Raw genomic sequence first — 18781 nt, forward strand, 5'->3', positions numbered from 1 at the left:
GTCTGGAAAGCAGGGTCTTGCCTGGCATGGATAGAGCCAAAGGGATGGACGTTGGGGGTGGCGGAACAGGAGGAAGACATCAGGGAGACCAGGTTCATCTGAGGGCATGTAGAGAATGGGCCCAGAGGTTGGAGTATCAAGGAGGCCATACAAACTACTGGCAAATTAAAAATGAGAGATCCCTCAAGGACAAAGTTGAGGGCACCCTGGAAGTTGGGATTGAATAGCAGCATGCAGAAGCTCATTGGGGTAAGGAAAGGAGCCTGAAGGAGACTGGGCGAATTCTGGTGCTATCAGCAGGTGAAGAGGAGAGAGCGGGCTTCCAGAGATGAGTGGGACCCCGGGGGAGTCAATGGTAGTGGGTCTGCAGTTAGGAATGATCTTGGGCTTGGCCCCCAGGAGGAACACAAAACAAGGGGGCTGATGGAGTATGGTGAAAAGGGGTCCCCTCGGCCTCAGAAAGAATGCCATAATTTAAAGCAGCAGTTCTCAACCTGTGGTTTGCGACTCCTTTGGGGGTCGAACGACCCTTTTACAGGGTTCGCCTAAGACCATCAGAAAACACAAATATTTCACAATATATAATTACATATTTTGTAATTGCTCAGTATGCTTTATGTTTGATTTGTAAGAGATTCCTAACAGTAGCAAAATTACAGTTATGAAGTGGCAGTGAAAATAATTTTTGGTTGGGGGTCACCACAACATGAGGAGCTGTATGAAAGGGTCGCGGCATTAGGAAGGTTGAGAACCACTGCTGTAAAAGCTGGGGACCCACAGGAAGAGCTGTGTAAGGAGGAGCAGTCAGAAGAGACTCGGGCAGCGAGGACAGAGCTCCAGAAGGGAGGGTAAAAGTCTGATACCAGGAAGGTCAGACAGAGAATCAGGTAAAGGAAGGTGCTGAAAATGCTGAAAGGGGCCAGTGAAGAGGGGAGAGGTTAGGCAGGAGAGTAATTGGGACCTGAACTCAGAGTGGGGCATGATGGGGTCTGAGGGGGTGGGGGAGAGGTTAGGCAGGAGAGTAAGTGGGACCTGAACTCAGAGTGGGGTCTGAGGGGGTGGGGGAGAGGTTAGGCAGGAGAGTAAGTGGGACCTGAACTCAGAGTGGGGCATGATGTGGTCTGAGGGGGTGGGATCAGGGTAGATTTTCAGTGAAATAGACAATAGAAATAGCAATCCCATGGGCAGGTCACCTGGCTTCTCCTCTTCTGCCCCTCAGTGTGCCCTTGGAGGTGGAAACCGGCCTGGGTCCAGACTCAGCTCAGGTTTCTGTTCACCTCAGTTCTGGGCATTAAGCAGGGGACAGAGGGGACAGAAGCACAGGTTCTCTCTCTGCCCCTAAGGAGGAAGCCTGGTACCTCCTGGGGAAATGGGACTGGATGAAGTGGGAGGCAGGTGTTCTCTGGGTGGGCCGGGGTGAGGGTGGAGGCCTGGCTTTGCCTACCTGGGCCTTGAGCCTCGGCATCTCTCTTGGCTGCCTGAGAGATGCACAGCAAGCAAAGAGGCCTCCCAGCTTATGTAGTAAGGAGAAAGCTAGCCTGTGTATGACCCTTGGGCCAGCTTTACTGACCCTCCAGGGTCACCCCTAGGTAAATGTCGACAAGTGAGTCTTCAACCTTCATAGTGTGTTCTGCCCGGCTGTTGTTGCTCAGTGTGATATTTTGTGAGGGGTTTTCGGTAATAGTAAAAATTCAAATCAAGGTTTTAATTTCTCATTCCCTTTGGGGCTTTGGGCACAGAGGACCATACTAGCCAAATATAGCCATGCTGTCTGTCAGCCCCAACTTAGAGCATGGTGCAGCATGTACCTGGGTGTCTTGGCCAGGCACCTCCAGCCCTGTCCACTCCCATTTCCTGGAGCTCTGAGTCCTGGGCCAGGCTTCAGACCTGCCCTTTTCTCTCCCCAACCGCCCTGTGAGGGTGATGACCCAGTCTGTTAACCTCAGAGCCAGGCACATGAGACTCTGACTTTGCAGGGCATGTTCAGTGGGGCATCTGTCAACATGTGTTGGTTTCTTTCGCTCTAGGGAAGCTGCCCGCAGGGTCTGCTTGTTCTGATGTGCACATGGCTCTCTGCGCTGTCAACCTGGCCGAGTGTGCCGAGGAGAAAATCCCACCCAGCATGCTGGTAGAGATCCATCTAACAGCCGCCATGGGGCTCCAGACCCGCTGTGGAGGCAAGCTGGGCTTCCTGGCTGTGAGTATCCTTCTGTCTACATGCTGAGCACGTGGAAGACATTTGTCACTTAGCAGTTGGGAATTTTCATAACCTGAGCTCACTCAGGTAGCAGCCACCTCGATCAAGAAGTAGACCAATCAAGACACCCCAAGACGGTGTGGTTTTAGCAAACAGAAATTTATTTTCTGGTGGTATAGGAGGCTAGAAGTCCGAATTCAGGTGGCCTCTCAAGCGAAGGGAGGACTCTTGACTGTGGGCTCTGGCCAAAGCTCTCTGCCACCTGAGCTTCTGCTCCTAGGAGAGCTTCCTATGTCTCAGCATCCCTCGGCCCTCTCACTGCCCCTCTAACCTGCTTGTCCAGTTCTCCTTTAGACCTCAAATAAGATTGATGTATAACACAGCCTTAACACCTCTGGCCTAATCAATGTAACAAAGACGGCCATTCTGAAATAGGCTGAGAACCATTCATGGAGAGGTTAGTAGGGTTGCTAGTACTTATGGGGGAGGCGGAAGAGGGTAGGTGGACACAGTCCAGCCCGTAACACCAGAAGTTCCTTTAGTTCTCCTTCCAGGGTAACCACTATTGTGAATTTTGTCTCCATCTCTAAAATCTGCCTGTGGTATGATTTCCAGAGAGAAAATTGGTTTCATGAACATTTACAAAGTGAATACAGCCAGCAGCAAATCCAGAAACAGAGTCAGTCCTAGACCTAGGGACCTCCCATGGGCCCTAGGCCCCCCCACCCCCCAGCTTAGGGTCACCACACTCCTGTGTCCCCCAGATCCTTTGCCTCTACTTCAACCTACTAAGGAGGGTCGCTCAGACAGAGTGTCCTCCTCTGGGTCTGCTTCTTTCACTCAACATTATGTATAAAGCTCATCTGTGTTGTTGTGTTAGTCCAGGTAGACTAGAGAAACAAATTCATAGATAACGCATATGTGTTTAAGAAAGAGCTTTATACACAAGAGCAGTTGAATATTGAGAAAACATCCAGATCAAATCCATTAGTCCGGCATTAGCCTATGTGTCCTCTGCAGACTCACAAAACACATACAATGAAGCCAAATGCAAGAAGATGACGGGCCAGTAGGTGGAAAATCATGTGGATCCAGTAGCGTTTAAGCATCTCAGCACTGGCAGGGGTCTCCACATGGCTTCTCCAGCTCTGGGGTTCTGGCTACCATCAGCCTGTCTCCATGCCGCTTGTCAACAAGAATGTCTTGCAGGGACTAAGCCCGTGTCCTGCCTCCAGCGAGCTATTTCTCATCTTAGCGCCTCCAAATGAGGTGATTAAGCTACAACCCGATTGACAGGCTGAACTCCTCCCCTTCACTCTTAATTCTCTCAAATTGACAACAGATGATGTAACTACCACAGTTGTCATCCTCATTCCTCTGTAGTATTCCATCGAAAGAGCAGACCACTGTCGCTAGACTTTGGATCCTGGTTGGGGTTATTTGAGTAGTGTTGGCGCTGAGTACCCCTGTCGGTACCTGTCTTGGTGCATGGGTGGCTACAGTTCCCTTGCATGGATACATAGTGGTGTTGCAAGTCAGAGGGTTTGCATATGCTCAGCTGGAGCATATACTGCCCAGCTGTTTTCCAAAATGGTTGGACCAATTTCCGCTTCACCAGCAGTGCCTTTAGAGTCCTATTTGTTCCACAGCCTTATCAACACGGGATGATATCAGCCTTTTTCTTGCCATTCTCACGGGGTCTTGCCGATGTTAGTTTGCATTGCTCTTGATGACGATGCATGATGGGACAAGGCTTTTCAGGCGTTGTTGATTGGCCATTTGGAGAGACTTTTATTAAAAACTAGTCTCATCTCATTTCTTTCTTTGTTTGTGATGTGTCTGTATTAACCGGCCAGAGTTCTTTGAGTGTTCTGGATGTGATCTTTTATTGGGTATGTGCTTTGCAAATAGCTTCTCCCACCCTGCAGCTTACCTTTGCTTTCTCTCAGCTGTGTTTGTTGATGAACAGAAGTGTTTCATTTCACGAAATCCAGAGTATTAGTCTTGTCCTTTCCAGTTAGACATTTTCTATCTTGTTCATTAAGTCATTGCCCAACATCAGAGGCCTGAAGATATTCTTCTATATCATCTGTCACATTCTTTATTTTCACTCTTCTCATAGAGGTCTGTAATCCACCTGGAATTGGCTTGCAAGAGTCAAAGATGGATGGGTGCAAGCTCTTTTTTTTTTTTTTTTTTTTTAAATATGGCCCCAGACCAATTAGTAAAAAGACTGGCTGTCTCCCTCCCCCTGGCCCCTCACTAAGGAGCACCTTTCTTCATAAATCAAATATCCAAGAGGTAACCAATTACAAGAATCTACGTATCGCCTCCTCCCTGGGGGATGGACAGCAGAGAAGAGAGCGGGGGAAGACATCGGACAGTGTAACATGACAAAATAATAATAATTTATGAATTATGAAGGGTTTATGAGCGAGGGGGGAGGGAGGGGGGGAAATGAGCAGCCGATATTAAGGGTTCAAGTAGAAGGTAGATGTTTTGAGAATGATGATGGCAACAAATGTACATATGTGCTTGACACGATGGATGTATGAACTGTGATAAGAATTGTATGGGCTCCCAATAAAATGATTTTTTTTTTTAATGTCCGTGTAAGGCAGGTCTGCTTCTGATCCCTTTAGCCTGGGCCACTGTGCTCGCCCCACCACAGCCTGTCCCTTCATGTCCTGGAGGGTCCATCCCCAGCCTTCCCGACTGTCTTCTGCTGCTGCTTTCTGCCTTGGCTCAGAAGTGCTTGATTATCTCATCTTTCCAGAAATTCCCCTGAGGGTTAGTTGTCTTTATTGCTCTGTAAAGGGTCTCTAGGAGCCCATCTGAGGAAGGCATACAAATGGCAGCTGAAGATCAGGACAATGGTTCCCTTGAAAACTGTCCCCAAGAGCCCCCTGTTTGCTCAAGCAGCAGTAAGCGCTTGGATGTTCATTTCTGTGTAGTTGAACCTATATACTGTATATACTCGTGTATATGCCTCATTTTTTCAGCACATTTTTAATGCAGTTTTTGTGGTAGAATTAGGTGCCTTGGCTGATTTCAGGTCGTCTTATACTCGAGTATGTACGGTACATTGTAATGTGTGAAAATGTCATCGAATCTTAAGCCTGCATCTCCCCTTGCTTTCTGCAATTTTAGTTAACCATAAATGGACATCTGTATCAGCCCCAGCCTATGCAAAGGCTTTCAGTGACTACACCAGTTCTCACTGAGGCCTTTTGGGTTCTTTGCCACCTTTGCTCTCTTACAAGCCATGCTGTAGGGAGCAGACCTTTGTGTGGTCTTCACACAGGTGTGCAAATGTTTCTTCAGGGGAAACCCCTAGAAGATAGAGATAAAGGCTAGAAACAATTACACTGCTAATGGCCTTGGCAAACATAAGGTGTTGGAATGTAATGCCCAGTCAGGGGGCTGCGGGGTAGTGTGATCTCTGATGATGGAAACATTCCAGTTCTTTGAAGCCCCTTCATACTTAGCCAGGAAATGAATTAGCCTTAAGGTATGAAGAACAAGTAGTGAGCTGGCCTCTGAAATGGTTAGTCCAGAGGTCCCCAGGATCTCGTTTTGTGCACCCTGCTTGTTTGTCTCAGTCATGGTTAGGGCCTGAGGAGGGAGGGGAAGAAAACAAGAAACCAAGGGCTCAAGTAGAAAGAAAATGATGATGGCAACAAATGTACAAATGTGCTTGACACAATGTATGGATTGTGATGACTTGTATGAGTCCCCAATAAAATGATGTTTTAAAAGAAGAGTTGGGGTCAAGGTATTTAACAAAGACAACTTAGTAGCCACTTGAAAGTGAAGGACAAAATGGAACACCAAAATAATGTTTTCATTCCATCCTTGGACCTGCACCTGCAGGACCTTACAGGGCTTCCCAAATGTCAGGATCAGAGAGGACACTACCACCCTCGCTTTCTGTTCTTCATTGAATTTCTCCATGGTACTCGCTGACTCTCACAGTGATCTTGGAAAAGGCCTAGATTTGTGATGCTCCGTCATCATCCAAAGGAGCTGCGTGGGCTCTACTGTTGAGACCGTGAGCCAGCCTCACCTAATACTTGACAACGTGCCCAGCTCCTTGAGGGTTGCTGTATTTCCCTTGGGCGTTTAGCTGACCCCTGAGTGCCCTGTGTCGCACCATGGCACTTGGGGGCACCATGGCATGTGGTTTGTGAACCGTGGGAGTTGGAGGTGTGAGAAGTGGTCCCTGCAGGGGCAGCAAGCAAGGTGGCTGTGAAGATTTAAACAGCCCTGGCACAGGTCACCCGCCGAGCCCCTCTCACAGTGGGTGATTAGCCAGGAGAGTTATAGGGAAGGGGTTCTTAGGCCCCAGCCCAAGAGAATTCTAGTGTCTATAAAATGTAGGAAATTATCCCAGAACACCAATGTCAACAAAATTAAAAGAGCAACAAAGTTATCATCTCAATTTTCCTCTCAGACGTCACACTGTGGATGACTGTACCCGAGGATTTATATTTCTTATTAGTTTCAGTCATTGAACTCTAATTCTCCCTCCCACAACTGAGATTGGTTATAATTAAGTTTTTTCTTTTCTTCGTTAAGAATTAAGCTCAAACACTTACTGATGTTCCACAAAGCTGCTCCAGGTTCATCTCACTGCCCTGGTTTCTCTGTGTGTGACTCTGGGCCCTGATAAGGGACCTGTTGGCCCCCAGTTGTGTTCCTTGGCTTCTCAGGCCCACGGGGAGCTGGGAAGCAGGTCCTGGGACTGCGCAGGCTCCTCGGTTGCCGAGGACTCTGTTGCTGTGACAAGTTCTGATTCCATGATTGCTTTGTTTGTGGAGAGTCAGGAGAAGGTCGTGGAATTCCTTTGTTCTCCAATATCCCTTGCCAAGATGGTAGTCAGCAAAGTGGGAGAAAGGCCTGTGATGCCACTGATCTGTGATGAGATATAAGTGAACTCTTCCCGCTTCACCCATCACCACCCATGATAATGTTAGTGGAGGTCTGTGGAGCCCTTGGCCATGTTGTCTTCCCTCAGATTCAGGCAGCTGTCCCCGAAAAGAGGCAGTCCTCTCACCCCGTCTCCGAGTGTCACTTGGTGTTGCTATTTCTGACTCTGGCCTTCAAGTCTTCTGAAGCTGTTCCATTCACTGATGATCCTGAAGGTCAGAACTGGCAGGCAGTGGAGGACTGCCCTGCCCCACCCCCTTCACCCCCCATGAAGACAGTCCTGCACGTGAAGGTGGAGGTCTGGGGTCTCGTCCTGGCAGTTCCTTCCCAGGCGCCCCAAGTTTTCTGTGGCTGCTGCCTCCCTTCACTCACAAAGTGATGGAGTATTTTGGAATGGGAGTAGACAGCATTGCCTCTGGGGCCCTGGAATGACATTCCTCTGGTGGTGGTGGCAGCAGGGTGGGACAGGCTGAGACATGGGACTGGAACTTTTTGGCTTGCCCAGCAGAGAGTTGTTCAAAGGCACGCTCGTGGTCCTTCTTTCCCGGCTGGTGACCCTGTCAAGAGGATCCATCTGGAGGGAGTAGGGGGTTGTGTGTCTCTCTGTAGACATGTGCCGGTGCGCACACACATGCTTGTGTGCGTCAAAGATGAGCCTCCCAGCTTTCCCTTTGCCTGTGGGAGAGCTAGATGTCTTTGACGAGTGGAGAGAGAATCTCTGACTGCTGATCATGTGCCAGGCACTGTCCCAAACACATCACAGTCAAGATCAAAGAAATGAAACATTCATCGAAATGCAGTCACGTGCTCTCACCTCTATTGCCATTGAGTCACTGTCAAGGCCTAGCGACACTGTAGGGCAGGCAGAAGGAATTGCCCATGTGGGTTTGAAACACTTAACTCTGTAGGAGCTGGACCCAGTGCTCCCTTACTGTAAGCATATGGGACCCCAGATGGAGGCAACTGTCTGGAGGGACACTTGTGGGTGAAGGGCAGTGGGCGCTGAGTCTTCGTACACGCTCCCCACAGTGGTTAGTGGTGGTTGGACAGGGCCCTGCCCTGCCAGGTGGGCTTTGTGCCTGATCGTCAAACATGCTCCCATCCTCTTGCCCGGTTTCAGTGGTGTGATTTATGTCCTCCTAAGTATGTGCTTGTAAATGTCTTGCTCTCCCCGCCACCTAGGCCCTACGCACACTTGCACACATATACACGTATGGACGCACACTCGGCCACGGGGCTGTCGCCAGCACCCTGCCACCTGGAGTCACCCCAAGTCTTTGTCCTTCCACAGAGCTACTTCCTGAGCCGAGCCCAGAGCCTGTGCGGCCCCGAGCGCAACACTGTCCCCGACTCCCTGCGTTGGCTCTGCCACCCTCTGGGCCAGAAGTTTTTCATGGAGCGGAGCTGGTCAGTGAAATCAGCCGCCAAGGAGAGTCAGTATTGTGCCCAGAGGAACCCAGGTGAGGGGGAGCCTCCACTACTACAGCGTCTCTGGGCCATCTGGTCTTTCCCCTCAGAGAGGTGAAGTGACCGCCTGGGATCACACACCAGGTCAGCGGTTACACCCCCCATTGTCCTCACAGCACATGGTCACCCGTGACACCTGTCATGAAGCCCGGGCTCAGGGCTCAGGGGCCAGCAGCCGAGGGACTTGCTTGGGAAAGCAGAGGGACTTAAATGGAACCGCTAAGGAACAATAGGTGACAGGCAGTCATCAGGCGCTCAGAGTGGTGGCGGGGACAGGCCTCCAGGCGGCAGTGGGGAAGCTGGGTTTGCACCCTGGTGCTTGATGTGATGGGAGTCGACTTGTCGCCTTGGAGGGATGGAGGCTGGCTGGCCTTGCCTCAGACCAGTACAGTCACAGTGGTGTATGTCACACATTGGGGGGTGACCCAGCTCCTTTTTAAGAAAAGAGCCCCCATGGGCTGCTTCCCCTCCTGTCATCTCAGATCCAGATGTCCATGACCTGTGAGGGAGTGGAGGGCTGGTGGTGCTATGATGGGGGCCCACGCAGGCAGGGCCTTGTCAGTGATGGTCAGCTTTCAGCTTTGTGAGGCCCCTTGCAGAATCCGCACCAAGAGCAGGCCTCTGGACAAGCGGAGAGGAGGCTCTTCACTGTGGTGAGCTTGGTGGCAGTCGCAGCCCCTGAGCTGGCTGGGCTGAGCCACAGAAGAGAAGAATCTTATGAGACTTGGTAGAGCCGTTTCCAATCTGCTTAGCTGCCAAGGCTTGTGACCACCACCTTCCAACTCACGGCCCCATGGAGTTAAACCGGAGTCTGCACTGGACACCCCATCACCAGGAAAGGCTTCCATACACTCCATGATCCTTCCAGCTGCTCAACAAGAGAGTTTGGGGCTTTGGTTAGGATGGAGAGTTTGATCCCCATTCAGAAGAGATGCCTATTGTGGGTTCTTCTCCCTACCCTTCTTTTCCTCTCTGTAGACTAAACAGGCCCATAAATAAGACCAGTTTACCTGTCTCCTTGCCCTTTTCTTCTCTCTAGCTGATCCCATTGCCCAGGTCCACCAGGCGTTCTGCAAGAGCCTCCTGGAGCGAGCTGTGGAAGCCTTGGTGAAGCCTCAGACCAAGAAGAAGGCCGGAGACCAGGAAGAGGAGGGCTGGTAAGGTCCCAAAAGAGCCCTGCCTGGGAGGCCGGCAACTCAAGGGCACCTGGAGCAGGCGAACCCCATTCCTCTCTGTTACAAAACTTGAGCCCAGTGCTCAAGTTTGAGTTTCTCTCCTCCCCCTCCTGCCGATCTGTTTGCTTTGAGGTGGCTGTTGAGGGACAGAAACGAGGCAGTATGCTCAGCAAAAGGCTGGCACTTAGAGTTTCAGCCTGGGCCATCTTCTCTCACAGAGCAAGGTGCTAGTCACCAGAGAACAAGGCTGCTAGGAGGGCTGACTTTGAATTGGGGCTTGAGGGCGTCTGATTTCATTAGGGGTGGTGGTGGTGGCCTGAGGAGGGCAGCCCAGACCCAGGTGGAAGACGCTGTGGGGTGGGAGGTATGCAGGCAGAGCTCAGGAGGGGCCGGAAGTAGAACCAAGGCAGGTTCTACAGCTAGGGAGCTATCAGCCAAGGGACTGAATGGCCAGGCCTGAGGGTGGCCTGTGTTCCTTTTGCTGTACTCAGGCGCCTCCTTTTCTTTCCAGTGAATTCTCCAGTGCTCTGGAGTACCTGAAGCTACTCAGTTCCTTCGTGGACTCTGTGGGGATTGTGGCACCGCCCTTCTCCAGCAGCTCCGTGCTCAAGTCAGCCCTGGGTATGCCTGCACGCAGCAGGAAGCGCCTCAGGCTCCCTCCCAGCCCTCTGCCCTAGCTGAGTTAGGAGTGCGCACTTGAAAATGCTCCCAGAATCACACACAGGAGCCCCTCCTGGGCCTCATTCTAGGGGCAGGAAATAACAGTCCTTAGAAGGACAGTGGTTGGGGGGAGCAGATCACCAGGTGGTACATGGCTCACCTTTGAGATGCACAGGATATGCCACCGCTCCAGAGACTTCTCATTGGGCGACTCAGTGGCCCACTGTGCACCAGGACAGTCTGTGTCTGTCCCTAAACTCCCACCAGGCAAAGACCCATCAGGTGCCACCTCTAGGGCTCCTGGGGCCTCTTTGACAGACGGGCTGCAAGACAGCAGCTGCTCATGTGCCTCCCGGGGCCCCTCCCGCCGCCCTCCCCACCCACCCCAGTCTGTTTCCTAGCTGAGGCAAGGCGGGGCTCTGTGCCTCTGAACTGCCACGGCCCTGCCAGGTGAGGGCGGGAAGGATCATGAGGAGCATCCTTTGGCAGTTGTGAGAGAAAAACGTACCGTAGTCTGACATGGGCCTGTTAGGATAAATGCTTTAACACCATTTTTCAACATTATGGGAAGTTTAAGTTGCGCTTGCTTTTGTACTTAAAAATAGCACTAAAGTGAACTTCTCTCACTTTATGTCAATCCCTCTGTGATCAATTGTCAAAAAATGGGCTTACTAGGTGAGTGGGAGTGGGCATATTTATGCTTCTGGATGCACACAGCCCAGCACTTGTGTTGGGTAGTGCTGGGTGCCGGAGTGACGTGTGGTTCTGTTCCCGCCAGGTCCAGACATGGTCTGTCGGTGGTGGACCTCTGCTGTCACCATGGCCATCAGCTGGCTCCAAGGAGATGATGCGGCAGCGTGCACTCATTTTGCCGAAGTAGAACGTGTACCCAAGGCCCTGGAAGTGACTGAGTGCGTAGTCCTTCTTAGGCACCCCAAAAGCCTAGGTGCCAGACATCTTGACTTGAGGAGTCAGGCAGCCCAGGGGCTGAGTAACCGGCAGAAGGGAAGAGGTCCCTCCATGTGCGAGGCACAGATCAACGTCCTCACAGCAGCTGAGGGCCTGGTGGGACCCTTCCTGTGGCTCCCTGGGAGCACACAGTGAAGGAGAGAGGCAGAGCACGGGTGGTGTCTTGAGGCTATCAACACAGACGTTAGACAGTAGTGAGAGGTGGGAACAAGGGCAACCTGATTCGGGGCAACCTGAGGCGTGAGGTTGACACCGCTTCAGTTAGCATGACCCAGGGGCACACCTCCACCAACCCACCCCAGCACTGACGCTGCCCCTCCTGCCACAGGAGCCCCCTGGTGAAGGCCGTCTTCCACGCCTGCAGAGCCATGCACGCATCGCTCTCTGGGAAGGCTGATGCACAGCAGAGCTTCTGCCACTGTGAGCGGGCCAGCGGCCACCTGTGGAGCAGCCTCAATGTCAGCGGGGCTACTGCTGACCCCGCCCTCAACCACGTGAGTGGGGGGCGTCGGGGCCCCTCCAGGAAGCAAGCAGCTCTGGTCTTGGAGACTACCACAGTCGGCCCCCTCCCCCACCTCCAGCATGCCCAGCACCTACAGCTGTTCAAGGACCCCCCTGTGCTGAAAGTGTGGTTTCAGCTGAGCTCTGTTCAGTCCCACGGCTGGTGTGTTCCCACTGCCCCTTTGTCAGGCCTCCTGAACCCCGGCAGACACAGCTGGCCAGGCTCGGCAGCACCCCTGGCGGGCAGCGGGGGTGCATTGTAGTTGCATTGCACGTTCTGGCAGTGCCGTGCAATGTTTCCACAGTGCATCCCAGAGGCCTGCACACCACAAGAGACTGCCCGGGGCGCCATGGTGTGGCCCGAGGTGGGCCCACAGCTGGAAGTGTGGATATTGATTACTCATCTGCAAGGGGGGGTTGCAGCAAGTGGTGCGGTCAAGCTCAGCCCTACTTACTCATAAGTCCCCAAAGACTGGTGTGGCACTCTGGCTAAAGGACTTGAAGGAGCCAGGATGCTCAACTCTGTGGCCCAGGCAGACCCCAAGAGGGCTGGCTGGCCCCAAGGACAGGCAGCAGGCAGGGGACCCAGAGCCCTGCAAGTAGGCTGGGGAAGTCGATGCAGAGTGGCCCCTGTGGCTTAGTATGCCTTAGTATGTGTCTGCCTTAGTATGTGTCTGCCTTAGTATGTGGCTCCAAGAGAGAACCAGACCGTCTCAGTGGAGTGTGGTGTGCAAGCAGCTGGGGCTGCCTGTGGGCCTGGGACTTCTGGTGGGAGTGTGGGAAAAGATGAGACTCTTTCACACCTGGCAGCCCTGCTACTCCCTGCAGAGGTGCTCACCATGTAGATAGGCCAGTTCATTGGAACAGAGTCCTCCCTGCCCCCTAGAGGCTGTCAGCAGGGCATCCTCTGGGGCAGCACTGGTGACCCTCCCTATTTAGAGCTTGGGGGGAGCAAAAATCCTGTGTCCCCCCTCCTGGCCAACCTGAGATCTCCTGGCAGAAACTGCCAGAATCCTCTACCACTGCCCTAGCCCTGGCCCCTCCTGTACCTCTCTAAGCCTCTCTCACCCCACAAAATGGGATAGAGTAACCACCTACCTCCCAGAAACTCATCCATCCAGCTCTCCGTTCCTCCCAGGCTGGAATCACTACCCCAGACCTCTGCAGCTCACCTGCCCTACGTGCTCCCCACAGGTGCTCCAGCTGCTCACCTCTGACCTGCTGCTGTCGCTGCGGACCGTGCTCTGGCAGAAGCAGGCAGGAGCCAGCCAGGCCCTGGGCGAGACCTACCAGGCCTCAGGCACTGAGCTGGCTGGCTTCCAAAGGGACCTGGGCAGTCTGCGTAGACTAGCACATAGTTTCCGCCCGGCCTACCGCAAAGTGAGTCCCTGAGCCTGGGGAAGCAGGAGGGGTGGCAAGTCAAGGGTGTTCAGCCTGCCCAGGAGGAGCAGGAGTGTTGGAGGGAGGGAGCCCTTTGATCTTGGCTGCCCGGGGACCAACATGCCCTAGAACCACCCCCATTTCCAGGGAAACCACTTTGATTCTTGCTCTGAGGTCTCAAGTCAGTGGGCAAGCCTGCCAGACTCAAGCCATCTCCTCCTTTGTTACATTCTCATTGTTAATTGAACTCCTTGACATTTCTGGCTGTCATTTACCAAAAACTCAAATGAGGAATCGAGTTGTGCCAGTGGGGGAAAGGGGCTGTGTTTGACAGGACAAGAGAAGGCCCAAGGGAGCAGAGTGAGCAGGACTGACTCAGCAGTTAATAAAAGTCATCAGCCCACACTGCTGTGACTGACCACTGCTCTGTCCCCTGCGCCCTGCTCTGGCATCATTTCCAGCAGTCTAAGCAGACTACTACTCCCCCCACCCACCCACCCCCGACTCGGTCTGAGGCCCCTATTGCTTCCTGACACCAGGTGATCTCTAGACCAGTGGTTCTCAACTTTCCTAGTGCTGCGACCCTTTATTTAATACAGTGACTTATGTTGTGGTGACCCCCCCCCCAACCATAAAATTATTTTCGTTGCTATTTCGTAACTGTAATTTTGCTACTGTTATGAATTGGGCAAGGCCTGTGAAAGGGTCATTCGACCCCCAAAGGGGTCACACCCCACAGGTTGAGAACCGCTGCTCTAGACACACACACACACACACACAGCCATGTAAGGTGGGAAGCAGCCTGGATTTTATGGAGTTAGACTTACTCATGTACTTCTCTTGGAATCATCCAGCTTCTTATTGAAGGAGTAGAAGGAGATGGGCCTGCACCTCCATGGCACCCCACCCCTGGCCTCTTTTCCAGCTGGAGCCTCCTAAGAGGGCCTGCGCCTTCGTCTGCGCTGCTTGTCTTCCAGCCAGAACCTAGGACAGCGGTTCTCAACCTGTGGGTCCCAACCCCTTTGAGGGCAAACGACCCTTTCATAACAGTAGCAAAATCACAGTTATGAAGTGGCAATTAAAATAGCTTTTTGGTGATTAATCACAAAAATAATATGTAATTATATATTGTGAAATATTTCTAAAGACAAATAAATGAAATTTTGTCTTGGAAAAAAAATAACTTTTTGGTTGGGGGGGTCACCACCACATGAGGAGCTATGTGAAAGGGTCATTAGGAAGGTTGAGAACCATTGACCTAGCAGGTCCCCTCTGCCTCTTCCTAGTCTCACAGTCTTGGCCCTACCCCTTCTGGGGAACCTGGGGAGGCTTGGCTTGGGATTCCAGTGCAGAACAATAGATGCTGCTTCATGAGTAAGCAAGGCAGGAGTATGGCAAGAAGGGGCACCATCAGATGGCAGAGGGAGGGGACCCACTGAGGCAGTGGACACATGAGGACCTGCAGCTCGACTGTTCCCCCAGGTGTTCCTGCATGAAGCCACCGTCCGCCTGATGGCCGGAGCCAGCCCCACCCGTACCCACCAGCTGCTGGAGCACAGCCTGCGGAGACGTACCACCCAGAACACCAAACAAGGTGAGCCCTCGCCCCGCCTCGGGTCCCCAGAGCAGAAGTGAGGCGGGAGTTGGTTGCAAGGGCCTTGGGATGTTCTGGAGGTGCCGTGAGTATGTGTGGGGCTGGAGGATGGAGCCCTGGTGGGCCAACACCCAGCAAGGGACCCACATGCTACCCTTGCCATTCCCACAGGAGACATGGACACTTGGCCTGGCCAGCGTGAGCGGGCCACTGCCATCCTGCTGGCCTGCCGCCACCTTCCCCTCTCCTTCCTCTCCTCCCCGGGGCAGCGGGCAGTGCTGCTGGCCGAGGCCGCCCGCACCCTGGAGAAGGTGGGCGACCGACGCTCCTGCAGTGACTGCCAGCAGATGATCGTGAAGCTAGGCGGCGGCACAGCCATTGCTGCCTCCTGACCACACTATGCCCGCTGCTCGGGTTCCCTCTGCCCTTCCCATCCCCTTCCCCTTCTGTCTTTTCTCTCCCTCCTCCCTCTGAGAGCCAAGAGGAAAGACTGGTGGGGGCGGGTGCAGGTGAGGGTTCTTGAGCTTTGAAGCCAGCCAAGCCCCAGCCTTGAGTCTCTCCAGAGACAGCTCCATCGGCCTTGGCTTCCCTTTCCTGCTTCTCTTTTTTATCATCTTTTCCGCTGGGAGCACGAGTCTCTGGGACCAGCAAGCATTGGCCGGGCAGCTGTCCCTTTTTTATATGAACGTTTTTATATCGTGTGCTTGGGTTTGCCACACTGCAAGGCTGTTGCTGAAGCCTCTTTATCCTGCGCCCCGGGACTGCACCCACCCACTCCCTGGGGCCTGGCAAGGCCAGTTCATTGTTTCCTTGTCATTATGCAGGAAACCCAGGGTCGGGCAGGGCGCTAGGCCTGGGAGGCGGTGGGAAACGGGGCAGGCCTGCGGTGGATGAAATAATGTTGGCATTATTTTTTAATTTTTTAAAAAATAAACGGTATCTTATTTAATTGTCCTTGTCCTTCCCATTCCCTGCCCCCTAGGGTGGAAGCCCAAACTCAGGGTGGCCCAAGGGTGGGAGGGATGATGCCACCCATTGGGCCTGGGGACCAGGACCTTCAGTGTGGGCTTTCTGTTCCCTCCCAGCCCGTCTCCTACCTCTGAAGTCTATTTTTATCCCCAATTCTCATCTGAAAATGAGCCAGAGGGCGAAACTGGCCCCCCGGGAACTCCCAGAGACTGCAAGTCCCTCTTCCTGGAGTGGGCAAGGGGTTGCATAGGATGGGCACTAAGCAGGAGGTCCCAGGCCAGGGTGTGGGGGTGGTCCTGGAGGGAAAAGCTACCTACTTTTCTAGGCTTTCTGACTCAAGGTCTTCCCCAGGGGAGTTTCTCCTAGGACGAGGGCATTATGGGAAGCAGAGGCAGCCTACCCTCTGTGGACTGCTCTCTGTGACCCTTAAGCTGTTGGGGGACAGAGGATGGGCAGGACCAGAAGAACCCCAGTGAGCCCCTCCCCTCTCTAATTTATGGACCCTGCCTACCAGCCCCTGCCCATCAGGTCAGCCTTGTGTCGTGTATGTATACTGTGCCTTTTCTTGTCACTGTTTGGGGGCGGGAGGGTTTTTTTTCACAGACTAGAGGACGTGGCCATGCCCACTTGATGTTGACTCACTCACATGACCAGGATGTAGGTTATTCAATAAACAGATTGGAACCATCAGCCTGAGGTGTGTCAGGGTCTGAAGTGTGACTGCGCTGACAAACCAGGTGGCCCTCGGTGAGAGCCAAGGACTAAAGTCAGATCCTTCTCTTCCCTGCCCCTGCTGGGGAACCAAAGTGACCACCAAGGGTGGCAGCCTAAGGGACCTTCTCGTTCACCTGTTCCCTCCTTCCACACTGGCCATCCAGTCACTCTCCAGGCCCAGGAGGGGGCCAGTGTTCAAGGGCCAGAGGTCACCAAGTCTGTTCCCAGGTGACATCCTTTGGAATTTGGAATAAGGCTGAGTGAGTGTCTGCACTTCAGCTCTCTTTAGAGTTGTCTCTGGGGATGACAACACTGTTGGGCAGCCTTGGTATAGGATGCCCCTGGGGCATAGGGAGACCACCCAGAGTAACGGAGAGTGCTAGGCCAGCTGGGGCCACAGGTGAGCAACAGTGAGAGCTCAACTCCAGCCAGGCCCCATCCATGCAACTTGCAGCATCTTCAGAGGCAGACGCTTCCCATGGTCTCAGCCAGGCCCAGTGAGCTGCAGGTCCCCGACCCTTGCGGCTGAGGAGGAGTGGAGGGGTCATGTCTACTTCCCAGCACCACACAGCCAGGGCCCGCGTCACCAAGAGTGGGTGGGTGTGGGTGGCCAATGTGCCCAGGAGCCCGATCCTTTTGTGAGTCTCAGCGGGCTGCATGACTCAGCACCCACCTCCCTCCCCCAGTTCCACACAGCTGTGGGGTAGGCCCAGAGCACCCTACCCCCACCCAGGGTCCTGGTTAAAGGCTGGACCTAACTCCTGGAAGTCATGCCTTCCTCTCCCCGCACCACCACCCTCCAACTAGGCAGGACCAGGCTCTGGGCTTCCTTTAGCTCAGGACTTCTGGGCCTTCTCAGCTCCCATAATAGCCTTATGGGTACTTAAGGACTGAACCAAACCTGGAGACCTTCTGGGGTGGTAGGCCAGGCCAGCTACCCAGGGGAAGATCTAAAACAGGCTTCTGTACCTGGAGCTGACACTGGTGACCTGCCCTCTGCCCCTACACCCTTCCACATCAGCCCAAAGGCAGCAGGATACCAAGGGGTCCGGAACCGACGAGTGGCAGCTGTGTGACTTTGGGTAAGTGGCTTCTCCAGACTCCCGTTTTCTCATCTTTAAAGGGAGCTCTTGAAAAGCCATACCTGGTAGGGGGGTGTTCATGTGAGGATTCAGTGAGAAATAGCAACACGCAATGACCACTGTCACCAGGACAGGATGCCCTGCCAGGGTGATGGGAGAGACAGTGCTTAGCCCAGCCCCCACCACTCAATAGCACCTGCCACAGAGGGATCCTATCTAAGATACACACGGGATGCTGGCATCTCCCTGGGTCCCAGCCAGAAACTAGAAGCTCCTGGCAGGAAGGGGAGAACTGGCAGTGCCAAACGTGCTGTGTGAGGAGCACTGCCAGGCCTCCTGGACCCCCACCCTGAGGACCAGCTGCCCTCAGGCCCATTGCCCATACCTGTCAGGAGGTGGCACCAGGCCAAGCTGCCTAGAGCCAGACCATCAGCCAACTCAGGCTGGGGAAAGGGGTACCTCCAGTAGGATCTTGGACCCTCAGGGAGTCCAACAGCTTTCCCCACTGTGCCCCAACTTCCAAGATGTCTCTTGCTGCTCTAGGCTCTCAGCCCGGCCACCCCTTCCTTGGCTTCCAACAGCCGGCGCCAAGCCTCCAAACAGCCCTCACTGTTGTACATGCTGTGCCCTGGGCCCCCACTGCCGTCTGTCCAGTCAGTGACCCACACTGCCAGCAGCGCCTGCCCGGCCGAGCGAGGGTGTCCGTCTTTATTGTCGGGGCGGGACCACAGAAAAGGATTTATTTACAGGAGAACACCCCTGGCCTACTGATTGGCCTGGCCTGTGGTCCCTTTTCAGTCCAGCAAGCGCCACGCCCCCTGCCCTTGGTAGCCCCCAGAGGGTGGCCTTACTGGACTGAGGCTCCTCCCCAGGCCTGGGCTATCAGCAGCCCCAGGTCGACAGGGCCCGCAGCTGCCTCGAGAGGACTGGCGTCCCAGTCTTCACACAGTGACCTCAGTTTTGCTGTTGGTGCTCAAGTGCCGGGGTCCGCGGCCCGTGCTGCCGTAGAGACCAGGGGGCTGTGCGCTGAAGGCCTCGGGCAGCTTCTCCACGCTGAACTGGCGCCGGGGCGCGTGGCCGGGGCGCCTGACCGCGGGGGAGGCCTGGGTCGCCAGGTGGCCGCGGGGGGCTGGCCGACCGGGGT

At 53.9% G+C, this 18781-nt stretch overlaps 2 protein-coding genes across 2 annotated transcripts in view; one reads left to right on the forward strand and one right to left on the reverse strand.

Moving 5' to 3' along the window:
• The window catches only part of SREBF2 (sterol regulatory element binding transcription factor 2), a 65872-nt gene extending 49341 nt beyond the window's left edge, over window positions 1-16531 (forward strand). Inside the window, exons 11-19 of the mRNA XM_004700287.4 lie at window positions 2028-2197; window positions 8418-8586; window positions 9633-9750; window positions 10280-10389; window positions 11207-11339; window positions 11726-11891; window positions 13093-13278; window positions 14761-14872; window positions 15044-16531. Coding sequence (XP_004700344.1) covers window positions 2028-2197; window positions 8418-8586; window positions 9633-9750; window positions 10280-10389; window positions 11207-11339; window positions 11726-11891; window positions 13093-13278; window positions 14761-14872; window positions 15044-15264 — 1385 coding nt within the window. The 3' untranslated portion in view covers window positions 15265-16531. The remainder of the gene's footprint in view (window positions 1-2027; window positions 2198-8417; window positions 8587-9632; window positions 9751-10279; window positions 10390-11206; window positions 11340-11725; window positions 11892-13092; window positions 13279-14760; window positions 14873-15043) is intronic.
• A 1780-nt stretch (window positions 16532-18311) lies between these two features.
• The window catches only part of SHISA8 (shisa family member 8), a 13787-nt gene continuing 13317 nt past the window's right edge, over window positions 18312-18781 (reverse strand). Inside the window, exon 9 of the mRNA XM_030885774.2 lies at window positions 18312-18781. This exon is cut by the window's right edge and continues 59 nt beyond it. Within this exon, the coding sequence (XP_030741634.1) occupies window positions 18579-18781 (203 nt within the window). The 3' untranslated portion in view covers window positions 18312-18578.

Source organism: Echinops telfairi, unplaced genomic scaffold (genome assembly GCF_000313985.2).
Source record: "Echinops telfairi isolate 266 unplaced genomic scaffold, ASM31398v2 ScPeMD7_2;HRSCAF=8, whole genome shotgun sequence".
NCBI classification, from domain to species: domain Eukaryota; kingdom Metazoa; phylum Chordata; class Mammalia; order Afrosoricida; family Tenrecidae; genus Echinops; species Echinops telfairi.